The sequence below is a fragment of the Equus caballus genome, chromosome 5, assembly GCF_041296265.1.
Source record: "Equus caballus isolate H_3958 breed thoroughbred chromosome 5, TB-T2T, whole genome shotgun sequence".
Classification (NCBI taxonomy): Eukaryota; Metazoa; Chordata; class Mammalia; order Perissodactyla; family Equidae; genus Equus; species Equus caballus.
The window spans coordinates 76,748,755-76,766,430 of NC_091688.1; the positions used below are offsets into that span (position 1 = coordinate 76,748,755).

The 17,676-nt window shown below is 42.2% G+C and overlaps 1 protein-coding gene across 16 annotated transcripts in view; it reads left to right on the forward strand.

Annotated features, from left to right (window-relative positions):
* BCAR3 (BCAR3 adaptor protein, NSP family member) overlaps positions 1-16,437 on the forward strand; it is a 191,026-nt gene extending 174,589 nt beyond the window's left edge. For all 16 annotated transcript variants that reach the window (XM_023641607.2, XM_070268710.1, XM_001491777.5 and 13 more), the window contains 4 exons: positions 3,735-3,906; positions 6,681-6,792; positions 12,268-12,480; positions 15,813-16,437. In XM_023641607.2, coding sequence (XP_023497375.2) covers positions 3,735-3,906; positions 6,681-6,792; positions 12,268-12,480; positions 15,813-15,994 — 679 coding nt within the window. In that variant the 3' untranslated portion in view covers positions 15,995-16,437. The remainder of the gene's footprint in view (positions 1-3,734; positions 3,907-6,680; positions 6,793-12,267; positions 12,481-15,812) is intronic.
* Positions 16,438-17,676: the final 1,239 nt, after the last annotated feature.

Genomic DNA, 17,676 nt, shown 5'->3' on the forward strand with positions numbered 1-17,676 from the left:
GGTGAACAGATGGAGGATCAGAGGTCAGGAGATGACAGCACGCAGGTCCCCGCTTCTGAAGCATGGCTGCCCTCTCCTCCTGCAAAGCCAGGGCCGTGGCTGTCCATTAAAACCCACAGTATGCATGTCAGATGTTTAGAAATTAGAAAAACAGAAGTAGTGAGGCATGTTTTTAAGAAAAGAAGCGTTAGACTAGATTCTCATATTACCATAGAAGTTGGCCTTTTTGACACACACAAAAAAACAGTTGGTTTTGGCAAGACCATCTTGTTATCTTAAGTTTTCTGTTTTTCCAACCAGTTTCCCAGTTGCCCTGCACGCGTGCGGGTTTTAACAGACAGCCTGAGCACTGGCTTTTCGTGAAAAGAGGGCAGTGATGCTTCAGAGGCGGGGGGCCCCTGGCTGTCCACGATGTTCTAGCTTACAACACTCTCCAGTACAACTTCTGTGATGGCTGAAATGTTCCCGTCTCATTACGGTAGCCACTAGCCACACGTGGCTGTTGAGCACCTGCAATATCATGACTGAGGGACGAAATGTTTTATTTTCCTGTTTACTAGTTTAAGTGTGAATAGCCACATTGGCTAGTGAACAGAGCAGTCCTAGGATGTCAGCCCCTAGGAAGTAAACCCTGCATTTCAGGTCCCTGGGGGACTGATACAGCTGCTGCTTTCAAGGTTCTCTGACTATAAAGCAGGTGAAGCAGCTCAAGTGCCACCGCTGCTCTGGCTGCACAGCCGCAGATGCACCCGACAGAAAACACCCAGCGTGCCGAACGGAGACGTCTGGGAGGCAGGAGGTTAGGAAGCGGTCTGTGCTGACTTTGTTCAGGCATCCTTGTTAGGAAATTGTAGGTCAACTTCTGAATTTTCCTGCTTTTCCTGATCAGACTTTTCTAGATTCCACACTCTCTCCAGGCATCCTCTTCCCGCCCCATGTGCTAGGGGGCTGGCTTCTCAGTTCCACTGACTTACTATCTATTGTCTGGGCCCAGTGGTCACTGTTTCAGCGGGGATGAGCTGAGCTATGTCACCGCACTTCCCCATTTCTCATGTGATACGTTTCAGCCTGAAAACTCCCCAAGTTCCAGGCTGTGTTTTATCAGTGTCATTAGGTGTGTGGATGTGGGTTCTGGGCGCAGGCTGAGGTCGGCCGGCTTGGAGCTTCCCTTTAGGCTGTTTTCTGACTTCCACTCTGTCTAATTCCGTTTCCTCTTTGTCCTGATTGCCACTTGCCTGGGGTCTCTCTCCTTGGCTAGTTTCCTGTCTGGGTGGACCTGTGGGATCCACCTGCTAGAGCCTGGGGAGCAGTAATCTTCATTACAATGTGTTTACCAAATAAAGGCCATGGTTCTAACAGCCCTGAAAGGTCAAATGACATCATCTTTTTGTGTTTGAGAATCAAGTACAAAACCACCTGTTATTTTTATCTTACCACCTCACCCATTCCAGGCCTACAGAGTGGAGATGTCCTTCGTATAACATTTACTGCCTCCTTGCCAAAGACTGGAGCTTCTGCTACAGACTTGCCATGCTGGGTGGTTTTCCCATAGTGGTATATGCGGGAGGTCTTAGGCAAATGTTGGTTGAATGAATGGATACAATTACCCAATTAACCGTTGATATAATGCCAGGTCTTAAAGAAGTAAAGAACCTGTCTTTTATTAAGAGCCATTAAAACATAGGGAAAAAACACTGAATAAAGAATAGGGGCCAGCCCAGTGGCATAGTGGTTAAGTTTGCATGCTCTGCTTTGGTGGCCCGGGGTTCCCTGGTTCGGATCCTGGGTGCAGACCTATGCACTGCTTATCAAGCCATGCTGTGGCAGGCATCCTGGGCAGAGATGGTAGCTCAGGGCTAATCTTCCTCATCAAAAAGAGGATTGGCGATGGGGCCAGCCCGGTGGCACAGCGGTTAAGTTCGCACGTTCCGCTTCTCAGCGGCCCGGGGTTCGCTGGTTCGGATCCCGGGTGCGGACATGGCACTGCTTGGCAGCCATGCTGTGGTAGGCGTCCCACGTATAAACTAGAGGAAGATGAGCACGGATGTTAGCTCAGAGCCAGGCTTCCTCAGCAAAAAGAGGAGGACTGGCAGTAGTTAGCTGAGGGCTAATCTTCCTCCAAAAAAAAAAAAAAAAAGAGGATTGGCGGCAGATGTTAGCTCAGGGCTAATCTTCCTCACACACACAAAAAATAGATTGAGTGCAACATGGGAAGTTTGTTTACTATTAGTTAAAAGAAACATCTAAAATGTTTGGCGCAATCTCAACACTTTGCATATGGCTAACAAAACTCTTTGATAAATACAACAGATAATAAAAATATGCTTTATGCTAGGATCCATGAATTAAGAAAGACAAGAAGTCAGGAAAAGAGATAGAGACAAACAGATGAAATGGACCAAACAGAGAGGGAGAGATGTGCACATAGATATAAGAATGTTGCAGGAACAACAACTCTTTGCTAGGTGCCTGCCAGTCATGGGCACTTTAATTACTTTTACACCCACACACAGTCTCTATTTCTCACAACAACAACAACCCTTGTTCCCATTTTACAGATGAAGAAATTGAGTGGAGCAGTCAGCTTACAGCCTAAGGTCCCACTGGAGTAAGCACCATACATACGTATATGTACCAACACAGAGACAGCAGAGCTCATGACTTAATTAAACACTGGAGAAACTAGTACTGCTAGCCTCTGGATGAATCATGACACCCTTGGTCAAGGAGAGTGAGAGAGAGAGACCAACACACGTGGGCGCAGAGAAGCACAGCCGTGGAATAACATCCTTAGCTGTGAACTTTCAGGACAAGATGGCCTGAGTTTCAAAGGCGTGTTGTCGTTTAGTAACCACAGTTGTGAATCGGGGCTTCACCTCAGCACTTGTACACAGGCTGGAAGAAATTTAATTGAGGCCGTTCTGGCCCAGTGCAGTCAGCCCCCCGGCCCTGATTTACAGAGGGAAGTCTGTGCCGCCTGCTAGCAAGAACGAGGCGGCTCTGCGACCCCGTTCATATTAGTCCTGTTGTCATGTAGAGAAAAGATCACTCTGCTTCCTGTTCTGGGTCTGTGAGGTTGACCCGTGTTGTTCAGGATGAGAAAAGGGAGGATTGTTGGCAGATACAAGATTTCAATTTTATTGAGGTCTGACCTTATGGGGGAAATTCCTGCTGGTCAGCTATTCAGTCTTTGTCCATATCTCCATTCACTTTCTGGCCTCTTGCCCAGAGTGGCAGACACTCTATTCTTAGCTCCTCGTTCCTTCCTTTGTTCTGGCACCCATGTCGTCTTCCTGGATCAAGCGTATTCTCTCATTTTTCTGTCCCCTCCATTCCCCAGTCCTGGGGGCTCAGTGAAGGTGTGGTGGGGGACCTGGTGTCTCCTTGGACCTCTCATGGTGGAAGGTACAAGGAGCTATGTGCATGTCTCAGCAGCCTTGTCCAGGAGGGCCCTCTTCATGCCCCCGAGTCCAGGGCTGAACACGGCCCTGTCCTGGGGCATCTGTGGGTTTTGACCCTGCAGAGTGCATCCTCTGAGGCCTCGCCCAGGCCCTGCTGCAGTCAGCCTGGTGGTCTGTCTGTTGAATTCAACAGCCAAACTGTCTGAGCTGCCAGTACATCCCAGAGCGATAGCAGCAAATGGTGCAAAGTCAGTCCTTTTCCTGGCCAGTTTGGTTTCATTTCCTCCTGGTCCTGTTGGCCTCAGGCCTGACCGCTGATCTCTTCCCTCTCAGACACAACACGATGGCCATCGGCATTGCAGTTGACATTCTGGGCTGCACAGGCACTTTGGAGGACCGAGCATCCACCCTCAATAGGATTATCCAGGTGGCGGTGGAACTGAAAGACTCCATGGGGGACCTCTATTCCTTCTCAGCTGTCATGAAAGCCCTGGAAATGCCGCAGGTAAATTTCCACTTGCTTTGTGCCGCCCCACAGGCCTGGGTGTGCTTAACGTTCTGCAAAGTGGTCTGCAAACCCATGCTTAGCAAATCACACTCTTTTGGTTATTCTTGAAAGGTGAGGTCTTAATGGAAGCTGCTTTGATTTGGGGTGACCAAGAGCAGTGTCCTCAATGTTTTGGCTGTTTTTAAAAACAGCAGATAATTGCTGACAGCCCACACTTTTCTCTTTGATGTCCAATAAGAAGAGTCGTCGTCAAGAACTATCGCTATTCCTGAAGAACCAGTTAGGAAGGCTGCGTCTGGCTCAAGTGTGTTGTGTAGGAAAGAGACTGCTTCTGTCCGGGTCACTGGGTGTGTGGGCAGTTTGAGGTAATGACTGAGAAACTGAGTTTGGGGAGCTTATATCTGAGAATCCCTGGAGTGGTGTATCTCAGACTATGTTCCTCAGGTCACCTAAAACAGACTCTCCTGTTAAAAAATTCAGCTTCCTGGCCCATCTGCCATATAACCCGCCAATGAGCGTTTCTGAAATCAAGCACTTTGAATTTCTCTGCTTTGATGGGCTGTTTTTAGGATGAGCGTCAGAAGTGAAAACCTGTATTTGAAATCAAAAGGACCTCACAGAGGAAAGTGGTCCTGTTGTCTCGATTGCCTTTCTGTTCCGCCAAGCCCTAGGTGCCTGGAGGACTCTGAGTAGGAGATTACAGTCCTGCAAACCCAGTCTGCAACCTGTAACACCAACCGCTGGTCAGTTAGCTTGGCTGTTTCATAGCCGCAGACTGTCTCTGAAATCCTGCCGGGTCCTCACTGAAAACCCAGCATTGCCATTGGGGAGGACGGCTACAGTCACGTGTCCTGCAAGTCAGGGCATGTTGGGAACGTAATTTCCTTGCATTAAGGCAACGTCATCTTAAAAATAAGAAGTTGAACAACTTAATGCCTTCACTAGGAAATCTGGGGGCGGGGGGGTGGTCAATTCCAGTTATAATATTCCTAGAGCTCTCAAAACTCTTTAGATGCACTGGAATTTTGTAGGGTTGATATTTGAAATAAGAAAATTCAGTCATATTTTCATGATATACTACCTTTTATTAATAATAGGGGTTATAATTATTCATTCAGATGTTTTCAATTTGCATCATATCTATTTCTTCTTATTTAAAACTACCTATAATTTTGAGGGCTGAGCCAACAGGCTGTGTGTATACTCCTCCAGCCCAAAGCTTCCTCTGAGAATAGTAAAGGGGATGTTTTGTGACATTACGTGGTTGTTGTCCATGACATCAGACTCAGAGGTTAGGGACTTATCCCAAAGCACCTAAACATGCCTTTGTAGGTGGCCCCTCCCCTCCAGCAGCATCAGACTCTTCCCTTCTGGCACCTCAGCAATGAGGGGACATAGTCCTCCAGGCTTCTTCAGGGCCCTGGGGTGGGAAGTGGCAGACCCAGGGAAACCCTGAGAATCACGTCATTTCTGTGTGCCATCATCCAAACCTGCCCCTATACTACAGCCGCATGCGCCACTTTCTCTTCTCAGCTTCCAGTATCCAGAGAGAGCATCCTGGAGACAGGTCTAGCAAGAGACAAGGGCTTCTTTCAGAAAGGCAGTGCTTCAGGGAGGAGGGAGAGAAGACGACTGTGAGAAGAGAGGGCAGCTTGGTGGGTGGCCAGAGGAAAACCAGCCCACATCCTTTCCTTCCCAGCAAATCTGCTGGTGCTGATCCCTTCTCGCCTTCCTCTTGGAATGCATGGGGAGCTCTTAGAGGCCAAGGAAATGAATCTCGGCTCTGCCATTTACCAGCTGTGCAACTTTGAGCACGTTACCTACCTTCTGGTTTCTAATCTCTAAAACGAGCCCAAAATACCTGCCTCATAGGGCATTGTGAGGGTTAAATGAAATTCCTCAAATACCTGACACAGAGCTGGCTCTCATTCCTGGAATATGAGTGCCCTTCTTCGCTTCCTTGTTTCATGTAGAAAAGTTCAGACTCAGGCTTTCTGGTCGTAGGGTTTGAGTGGGGGACCATTTATCTTAGGGCAGTCAGAGTCAATGGCATATGTTGGTCTTGACTCAGTTGTTCCAAAAAGAATGAAAAGGAATGAGTAGTGGCCTCATATGGTCTGGGCAGTCTTCTATGTGCCTCAGACATTATTACTTACGGTAACATTAAAATGCTGTACATTACATTCCTATATCCTGACATCAGTATAACCATTATGGACAGTTGGCAACTCCTATCAGAATTTAAAATACATGTATTCTTTCATTCAGTAGTTTCATTTCTGGAAATTTATCCTCCAGATATTTTCACATATGTACACATTTACAAAATATGAGGTAATTTTGTAATAAAAAATATTTTAAAAACTTACTATAGGAGACTAGTTAAACTACGGTTTATCCATGAAGTGGAACGTTATGCAGAAGTTTAACAAAATAAGTCTGTTGTATGCTTTTTTATATGTACGTATATGGAATGAGTTCCACGCAAGGAACAGAAAAATGTGTAGTATGATACGCATTTATTTATTTTAAAAGGTATAGACACACGTGTACCTAACAAGAAATTGATGAGATGCATTGTTCCTGGGAGGAGCCATTAAAGCAATGCAGAATGGGGTGGGGTTGGCAGATTAGCTGTTTCTCTGTACTCTCCTTTCAACTGCTTTGAATTTTTTTTACCATGTGCATCTATCACCTATTCCAAAACTGAAGCAAAAAGGTAGTTTAAAAAAGAGCCTCTTCCAAAACGATAACACCTTTCTTTCTTCCAGATCACAAGGTTAGAAAAAACGTGGACTGCCCTGAGGCACCAGTACACCCAAACTGCCATCCTCTATGAGAAACAGCTGAAACCTTTCAGCAAAATCCTGCACGAAGGCAGAGGTGAGCCCAGGGTCAGCGTGAGTGGGGCTGCCCTGAACGTTAGGTTGTCTCTCTTCTGGTTTGATCAAAGCATTTAGCAGGGGATATTATGAGGCCCCAGGTTAACTGCAGGATTGTTGATGGGGGTCACCAAGCTTTTGTCAGATGACAACATCACTCGTAGAAGGTCTGTAGTTACCAAAACAAGACATGGGCTATCAGTCAACTTCCTGTGCTTTTTTTTTTTAATTATTTGTTTTATTGAGGTATGATGACATTACATTATAATAGTTTCAGATGTGCAACATAAATTGTAAATGGCATTGTTTCCTTAATTTCTCTTTCTGATAGTTCATTATTAGTGTATTGAAATGCAACAGACTTTTGTATATTGATTTTGTATTCTGCAACTTTACTGAATCTATTAGTTCTAATGGTTTTTTGGTGGAATCTTTAGGGTTTTCATATTTAAGATCATGTCATCTGTAAACAGTGACAGTTTTACTTCTTCCTTTCCAATTTGGATGTCTTTTATTTCTTTTTCTTCCTAACTGCTCTGGCTAGGACTTCCAATACTAGGTTGAATAAAAGTGGCAAGAATGCACATCTTTATCTTGTTCCTGATCGTAGAGGAAAAGCTTTCAGCTTAAAACGCCATTGAGTATGATGTTGGCTATGGCTTTGTCATATATGGCCTTTATTATGTTGACATACATTCCCTCTGTACCCGCTTCATTGAGAGCATTTATCATAAATGGATGTTGAATTTTGTCAAGTACTTTTTTTCATCTATTGAGATGATTATATGATTTTTATCCTTCATTTCGTTAATGTGGTGTATCACATTGATTGATTTGTGGATGTTGAATCATCCTTGCATCCCTGGAATAAATCCCACCTAATCATGGCATATCAGCCTTTTAATATATTGTTGAATTTGGTTTGCTAATATTTTGTTGAGGATTTTTGCAGTTTTTAGGGAATATTGGCCTGTAATTTTGTTGTGGCGTCCCTGTCCGGTTTTGGTATTAGGGTAATGCTGGCCTCATAAAATGAGTTTGGAAGGGTTCCCTCCTCTTCTAGTTTTTAGAAGAGTTTGAGGATTGGTATTAGTTCTTCTCTGAATGTTTGGTAGAATTCACCAGTGAAGCCATGTGGTCCTGGACTTTTGTTTGTTGGGAGGTTTTTGATTACTGATTCAATCTCCTCACTAGTAATCAGTCATTCAGATTTTCTGTTTCTTCATGATTCAATCTGGGTAGTTTGTAAGTTTCTAGGAATTTATCTATTTCTTCTAGGTGGTCAATTTGTTGGCGTATGATTGTTCATAATAGTCTCTTAGGATCCTTTGTATTTCTGTGCTATCAGTTGTAATGTCTCCTCTTTCATTTCTGATTTTATTAATTTGTGTCCTCTCTCTTTTCTTTGTGAATCTAGCTAAAGGTATGTCAATTTTGTTTATCTTTTCCAAGAACCTGCCCTTAGTTTCATTGATCTTTTCTATTGTCTTAAGTCTCTATTTCCACTCTGATCTTTGTTATTTCCTTCCTTCTACTAACTTTGGGCTTTGTTTGTTCTTCTTTTTCTAGTTCTTGAGGTATGAAGTTAGGTTGTTTATTTGAGAGTTTTCTTGTTTATTGATGTAGGCATTTATTGCTATGAACTTCCTTCTTAGAATTGCTTTTGCTGCATCCTATAAGTTTTGGTATGTTGTAGTTCCATTTTCATTTGTCTCAACGTGTTTTTTGTCTGCTCTTTGACCCATTGGTTGTTCAGTAGCATGTTTAATCTCCACATATTTGTGAATTTTCCAGTTTTCTTCTTGTAATTGATTTCTAGTTTTATACCATTGTGGTCAGAGAACATACTTGATATCTCAAGCCTCTTAAATTTATTAAGACCTGTTTTATGGCCTAACATATAATCTATCCTGGAGAAAGTTCCATGTGCACTTGAGAAAGTGTGTATTCTGTTGCTTTTGGATGGAGTGTTCTGTATATAACCTGTTAAGTCCATCTGGTCTAATGTGTCATTTAAGGTTGATGTTCCTTATTGAGTTCTTGTCTGGACGATTTATCCATTGATGTAAGTGGGTTATTAAAGTCATCTACTATTATTGTATTGCTGTCAATTTCTCCCTTTAGGTCTGTTAATGTTTGCTTTATATATTTAGGTGCTCCTGTGTTGGGCATATAAATATTTACAAATGTTATATCCTCTTTTTGGATTGACCCCTTTATCATTATGTAATGCCCTTCTTTGTCTCTTATTACAGTCTTTGTTTTAAAGTTTATTTTGTCTGATATCAGTATTGCTGCCCCATCTTTCTTTTGGCTTCCTTTTGCATGGAATATCTATTTCCATCCCTTCACTTTCAGTATGAAAGTGAAGATTTAGGTTTGAATGCAGTCTAAAGCTCTACATTTTTTATTCTCCCCCCTTGCACGTTTAATGTTTTTGATATCACATTTTACATCTTTTTATCTTGTGTATCCCTTAAGTAATTATAGTAGTCATAGTTATTTTTACTACTTTTTTATTTTAACCTTCATTCTAGCTTTATAAGTGATTAATCCACTACCTTTACTATATATTTACCTTTACCAGTGAGATTTATACTTTTATATGTATTCTTGTTACTAATTAGTGCCCTTTCTTTTCAGCTTAAAGAAGTCCCTTTAACATTTCTTAAAGTCTACTTTTAAGATTCTCTTATCTTTAACTTTTGACATGTCAATTATAATGTGTCTTGATGTGAGTCTCTTTGGGTTCATCTTATATGGAACTTTCTGGGCTTCCTGTATTTGTTTACTTCAACAAGTTACGGAAGTTTTGCCACTATCTCTTCAAACAAGTTGTTTGCCCATTTCTCTTTTTCTTCTTCTGGGACCCCTTTAATGTGAATGTTAGTCTGCTTGATGTTGTTCCATAAGTCCCTTAAACTAACTTTACTTTTTTTCATTCTTTTTTCTTTTCACTGCTCTGATTGGGTGAGTTCCACTGCCCTGTCATTGAGTTCACTGATTCTTTCTTCTGCTTCATCTAGTTTGCTATTGAATCCCTCTAGTGTATTTTTCAGTTTAGTTGTATTCTTCAGCTTTATGACTTCTACTTGGTACTTTCTTCTTTTTTTGTGAGGAAGATTGGCCCTGAGCTAACATCTGTTGCCAATCTTCCTCTTTCTGCTTGAGGAAGATTGTTGCTGAGCTAACACCTGTGCCAATATTCCTCTATTTTATGTGGGATACCACCAGTGTGGGTTGACGAGTGGTGCTAGGTCTGCGCTTGGGATCCAAACCTGTGAACCTTGGGCCATCAAAGCAGAGCATGCAAACTTAACCACTACACTGCTAGGCTGGCCCCTCTACTTGATACTTTCTTATATTTTTTGTCTTTTTGTTGTTCTCATGGTGTTCATCCATTCTTCTCCTGAGTTTAGTGAGCATCTTTATGACCATTACTTTAAACTCTTTATCAGGTAAATTACTTATCTGTTTCATAAAGGTTTTTTCCTGAGGTTTTATCTTGTTCTTTTGTTTGGAACATATCCCTTTGTTTCTTCATTTTGGTTGACTCTCTGTATTGGTTTTCTTGCATTATATAAAACAGCCACAGGGCCAGCCCGGTGGCGCAGTGGTTAAGTGCACACGTTCTCCTTCTCGGCGGCCCAGGGTTTGCCGGTTCAGATCCTGGGTGCAGATATGGCACCGCTTGGCACACCATGCTGTGGTAGGCATCCCATGTATAAAGTAGAGGAAGATGGGGATGGATGTTAGCTCAGGGCCAGGCTTCCTCAGCAAAAAAGAGGAGGACTGGCAGTAGTTAGCTCAGGGCTAATCTTCCTCAGAAAAAAAAAGAAAAAACCCGCTGCCTCTCCCAGCCTTGAAGGAATATCCTCGTGTAGGAGATGAACCTTGTCATTCAACCCTGCCTTAGCTCTTGGTCATCAAACCTTTGTGATTATCCAAACAGTCTATTTTGTTTTTAATGGCTCCTAGTAGTTGAGGGTGTGCCAAGACGTGTCAGTGTCCCAAAGCGGGTAATCTCAGTCAGCACCTAGATTCAGCCTAATTGGAAGCCAGACCTTCAGGCAGCAGCTTTTTAAGCATGAAAGTATATGCAGTCCTGTGGAATGGCAAGCATAAGCCCCACTGGCCACCAGAGCCAGACGATCTGGAGTTGCCCAGATAGAGGCTCCAGATGAGTGTATAAGCTCCTCTTTGGCAGATACCAACAAGCTGTAGTGAGATGGAGGGAGGCTGCAAAGATGGCGTCCACCAGCCTCTGTTCCCTGAGAGCACTTCTGCAGGCCCCTAAATGTGTGCCAAACTAGAAGGCTGCCCCTCAGGCTGAAGCTCCTGGACAAGCAAATAGGCTGCTTTCTCAGAAAGAGTGGGGGTCTGTTTCAGTCTGCTGTCTGTGCAGTGCCCTGGGGGTGGTAGTCTGCCAAGAGCTTTCCTGTGGGAGCCAGGGATCAAGGGGCATCCCCTGGATGGCAGCCACAATAAAACAGGGCACCAGATGCATGCAGGAGCTCCCCTCCAGGAGATACTGGTGTTCTGCAGTGTGGCAGAGGGAGAATGCGAAGATGGCACCCACTAGCTGGAATGAGGCAGGGAGAGATTGTACAGATGACGCCCACCAGGAAAAGAAAAGGAAAGAAAAAAGATGGTGCCCACCAGCTAGAGTGTGAAGATGGCACCTGCCAGCTGGAACAAGACAGAGAGAGAGCATATAGATGGTGCCTGCAGGAAAAAAGGGAAGAAAAAGAAAAAAAAAAGCCTACCATTTAAGAAAACAAAGATGGCTCCTGCTGGCTAGAGCGAGACACAGGGAGAGTGTGAAGGTGGTGCCCGCCAGCAGGAGGCCTCGAGATTTGTGCTAAATTAAATGCCTCTCCCTCAGGCAAACACTTTAAGATTAGTAAATAAGCCTCATTCATGTAAAGTCCGAGCTCCTCTCTATCGGCTGCCTCTATTACACTGAGTCCTCAGGCGAGTGAGTCCACACATGTGAACCATTTAAGAGCTGTTTCTCAGATCATTATAGCCTTGGGGGTCTCATAGATGTGAGCCCTGTTGGTTTTCAAAGCTAGGTATTTTGGGGGCTCATCTCTCAGGTGCAGATCTTAAAAGTCGGGGTGTCCCATGTGGTGTTCAAACCCTCTGCTCCTCAGGGAGAAGCTGTGGGTTTTGAGTTCCCTCCCGATTGTAGGTCGCCATACCAGGGATGGAGTTTATGGTGAGATTGTGTCCCAGCCTCTCCTGCCCGCTTTAGTGTGGTCCTGCTCTCATTCTCCCGATGTGTTAGAGTTGCTCAGACAGTTTTTAGGGGTTTTTTTTCAGGTGAAGTTGTTCCATATTTTGCTGTAGATTCAGTGTGTCCATGGGAAGAGGTGAGCCCAGGATTCTCCTATGTCACCATCTTGAACCAAAACTCCCTGTGCTTAACTTTGAAAAAAAATATGATAGGAAAACTTTACCCTTTGTTTCTTAGAGTCCACATGTGTTCCCCCAAACCATGTATCAGTTCCACTGCTGATGCCTCTTGTGACCTTAATGGAGCGCCAGGCTGTCACTTTTGAAGGAACTGACATGTGGGAAAAAAATGACGAAAGCTGTGAGATTATGCTGAACCATTTGGCAACAGCCCGACTCATGGCAGAGGCTGCAGATAGCTACCGGATGAACGCTGAGAGGATTCTGGAAGGTAAGAGCTGTTTTTGGTAAGCTGCTCTCTGCATAGTAATTGGAATCAAGAAAAGAAAGAGCATGAATGCCCTCAATTAGAAAAAGACCAAGTAGGAAAGATTAAGGCATGGGAATTCCATTTCCTATATGATTGATCATTACTTCCTTCTAATTCCTAAATGACTCAAGGATCCCATTTCTTCTTTCTTCTTCGGTGTTCTGTTGTGTCAGTGGTATAGAAAAAACAGGAAGTGTCATGGAAGAACTGATCAGCTTGCCTACCATTGGTCCCTCTAACAATTGCTGTGAGAAAAGGTGGTGGGCCAACATGAGGAGTTGGAGTTCTGTTTGAGTTCATTTATCTGCATTCCTGTGTCTTCCCAGTTACCATGGGAAGTGAGCTCCCCTGCTCTTAGCATCAGAGGGTCCAATGGGGAAAAGTACAAACCACAAGTACTTGAGTTTGCAGTAAAGTGTGACCAAAGGAATGGCCCACTAGGCTGAAGAGGGAGGTGGGGTACAGATGGAAAGGCCTGCCATGTAGGGCTGTGGCTGAAGAGCCAGTGAAGTTTTAAACATGGAAGGATGTCATCATATGGTCAGATTTATGTTTTAAATCTGGCATCTGTGGAGGAAGGTGGGAGGGCTGAAGTAGACAAAAAGACCGTTTAGGAAGGAAGTGCAAGAACGAGGGCTTTACCCAGGCAGTTAGCAGGGATAACTATTTTCTCTTCCTCACTATAAAATTTTTAAAATTCTTCAAGGGCTCAGTCTGTTCCATAACGTTAAGAACTGTATGGGGCAGGAGAAGCCTATTATTTCATCTGAAAACAAAGTTATTGTTTCAGACCCAGAATTTGGGATTAAACCATTTGCACTGTGTCCGTTGCAGTTGTAAGCACCACATACCTGTTTCACTTTTTTTCTCAGAAAGTTCTCCTGGGTTGGCAGTGTAGGACTCAAACAATAAAAGCACATAATTCAATTCACCAGATATTAGAGTCTGCTTATACGAAGCCAGTAAATATATTACATTGGATGTTGCCTAAGCCAGTATATTAAGATGGGTTTTGAGAAAAGTGTGCTTTAAGCTGTTCTACAGCAAGTCACTTTGAAGGTATCTGATGGTTCTTCTCAGTCGATCCTGCTACAGATTTATATGGCACGATCCCATTGCTGGAAGTGACTATGAACCCAGTAAGGGCAGAGATTTGTTCACCAACATATCCCCAGCACCAGCCCACGGTAGGGGCTCAAAGCATATTAACTGAATGAATGGAAGGTGTTACCTGGCCTCTGGTTGGTTATCTGTCAAAAATATTCTGGCATCAGATAGAAGGATGGACTAGAGGGCTTCTATTATCCTCTCCACCACCAAGATACTGTGACAGTGGAAATATATTTAATGACAGAGCAGAGAAGTCCAGCAATAATCAAGGATGAGAACCACATGCCTGTAATTCTTTGGCTAGAGGTTTCCACCTCTCTAATAGAGTTGACTGAGCATCCTTAGTCTTAAGTAGACAGATCTTCTCTTACATAGAAAAGGAGAGAGAGTTAAGAAACAGGCCTGCACATATGGCTGTCAACTGATTTTTGACAAAGGTGTCAAGGTAATTCACCGGATAAAGTATAGTCCTTCAACAAATGGTGCTGGAACTATTAAATATTATATGCAAAAAAAAAAAGAATCTTGATCTTTACCTGATACTGTACACAATAATTAATCCAAAATGGATCATAGACCCAAAATGTAAGAGCTAAAGTGTAAAGCACCTATAAGAAAACAGAGGAGAAATTCATTGTGCCCTTGGCTTAGGCAAAGATTTCCTAGGATACAAAAAGCATGAACCATAATAGAAAACAGTGATAAATCGAAATTTAAAATTTTGCTCTTCAAAAGACACCATTAAGAAAAAGGCAAGCCATAGACTAGAAGAAAATATTTGGTAAATATATCTGACAAAGGACTTACATCTAGAATATATAAAGAACTCTTACAACTCAATGAGAAAACAAGATTTGAACAGACAAAAGATTTGAATAGACACTACACCAGAGGAGATATACAAATGATAACTACCTGGAAAAATGTTCAAAGCATGACTCATTAGGGAAATGTAAATTTAAACCACAATGAGATACCACCCCACACTGTCTAGAATGACAATACTAAGAGTTGGCAGCATGTGGAGAAACTGGAATCTTCATGTTACTGGTCAGAATTCAAAATAATGATACAGCTATTTTGGAAAAGAGTTTGACAGTTTCTTTAAAAGTAAACATATATTTACCATACAACCTAGTAATTCCACTCTTAGAGAAATGAAAATACATGTCCACACAAAGACTTATACACAAATGTTCACAACAACATATTCATTATAGCCAGAAACTAGAAACAATCTAAATGTCCAACAGACGGTGAATTGATAAACAAAATGTACTGTGTCCATATAACTGAATACTACTCAGCAATAAAAAGGAATGAATTATTGATAACACACGACAATATGAAATAATCTCAAAAACATCACACTAAGTAAAAAAAGCCAGGGGGCTGGCCCCGTGGCCGAGTGGTTAAGTTCACGCGCTCCGCTTTGGCAGCCCAGGGTTTCGCCAGTTCGGATCCTGGGCGTGGACATGGCACCGCTCATCAAGCCATTCTGAGGCAGCATCCCACATGCCACAACTAGAAGGACCTGCAACTAAAAATACACAACTATGTACCAGGGGGCTTTAGGGAGAAAAAGGAAAAATAAAATCTTTTAAAAAAAAACAAACCAGACACAAAAAAGTCTGTAATTATATAATTCTATTAATATCAAATTTCTAGAAAAGGCCTAACAAGAGCAACAGAAAGCAGATCTGTGGTTGGCTTGGATCTGGGGTAGGAACAGGGATCGACTGCAAAGAGGTAGGAGGGAACTTTCTGGGGTTGATGGAAGTTTTCTAAAATTGGTGGTGACAGTTGTGCAACTGTATAAATTTACTGTTTTAAATCAAACTGCAGCTAAAAAGGGGGAATCATGACATGTAAATAATACATCAATAATGCTGTAAAAAAAAAAAAGAGGTCCTTTGAACACCCCTCACAGTACAACTCACAGTGGCTCATATACCCAGATTTGATTCTCTCGTGTTTTAGTGAGTTTTCATATTCCTTCTCCTAAGTGCTCAGGTGCCCGAGGGTGGGACTCTGCCTTCCCTCATATAGAGCAGATCCTATATTTTTCCTTGGAGGCATTTTTTAAAGTTCTGAGAGAAGATAAGGTTCATTTTGATCCTTCTTTAAATGAGCAAGTTTTCAACACTATGTTTTAGGCAGTTGTTTTGTTTTGTTTTTATTAGGTTTTCAACCAGATGAAGAAATGAGTGAAATCTTCAAGACTGAATTTCAAATGCGATTGCTCTGGGGCAGCAAAGGTGCACAAGTCAATCAGGCAGAGAGATACGAGAAATTCAACCAGATTTTAACTGCCCTCTCACGCAAACTGGAACCTCCTGCAGTGAAGCAGGCAGAGCTTCGATAACTCTCCAGAGAACCTGAGGATATTATTTCAAGCTTCTCCAGTTTCTTCTTTGGGAAAGCTTATCATTTGATAAAGTAATAATGTGCAAATCTGACAATATACAAGCTTTTAGTATCCACAGGATATTGAACCTGTAAATTGCACAGAGCACACTTATTTATGAACTGTTCAAAATTACTACTGATTTTTAAATGAACGATAATTTATTATTAAGGTAACTATGGCTAATGTTGATCAGCAAGTTTAAGAGAAGACCTAGCTATGTTGGCTGGTTGCTTTCTATTACCAAGGTATCTGACCATTTTAGTTTTGATTCCATGTCAGATAAGTGTAAATAGAAAAGAGTTTAAAAGCATGAGGCATTTCAGAAGGTATCAGTTGTATGATATTCTTTAAATATGAAAACTGTAAATAGTCATATGAAAATATATCTTTTTGTGAAACAATTGTATCCAGTCTCTTTAATATTAAACAACTCATCATAATACAGTAAGTATACCTCCTACCTGCCTGGGGCGCCACTCTATCTTGCTAGTAAACAAAAACTGAGTAGAATGGAAAATTTTAAGGTTTCTGGCTTAGGAGACAGAGTGAATAGTGATACAAGGCAAAGCTGGCTCCAGAAGACCTTGGTTCAGACTGAAGCTATAGTGCTTACTAGGTGTTGGACTTTCGTCAAGTCCCATATGCAGCACAGCACTGGTACAAAGTGAGCATCCACATGTTTGTTAGTATATCCATGACATCACTTCACATACTTCATGTATCATCTTCTAGGTTTTTCACTTCTCAAAGAGGATACTTTCTGGTTTATCAGTATCCCTTTCGATTTTTTTCTATTGCAGAAAATTTGAAATACAAGATTTTAAAATAACAAATTTCTATCACTCTGCCACTGTCGAACACCAATTTGCTTTTTCTTCCTGTCTTCTAAATAATTTTGGGACAATACAGCATAGTTTTATATCCAACTTTTCTCAGGTTGTGAAAATTTCTCCAGGATGTTAAACAACCTTTGAAAAAAATACGCTTCATTGGTTACAGAAGTTACACTGTACCTTAACCATCACCCTATTGATGGTCATCTTAAATATGCCTACTAGAACTAAGTATGGTCTATTTAATACAATGGAAATACTAGTTTCAAATCCTGCACTCTGTATTTCCATTAACGTGACCTAAAATGAGGCCCCTCTCCCATTTTCTTAAAGGAGCCATCACACCACTGTTTTTTTATTTGGAGAAAAAAACCAAAGCACACTTCTACTTCTGGCAATTGGTGGTTCAGATGTACTTAGAAAGCCCTCTCACTATAACTAACTAAGTCAATAATTTTTAATAAACGTACCTTTTAATGCACCATTAAGCTTGACAGAATGAAAAAGAAATCCCCAAGGAACAATCCCGCCCTTTCACCTCACCCACCAAAAGGAACAGCAAATTTAAATCAACTCTGTGAGAGAATTTAAAAACCTGGGTGGCCCTAAAGGCAAATGCTGACATCAGCTCAGCGACTAGGAGACAGTGTCTTGCAGGAGCTGAACCTGAAATGCTTCCATTAAGTAGGGATCCTTAAAGGATCCCTATTAACAGGCTGGGAAAAAACCCATCTGCCTGCTAGCAAAAAAGAGGTTACGAGGAAACAAGCCTGTTTTTCATGTACAGCTACAAGAATAAAAATA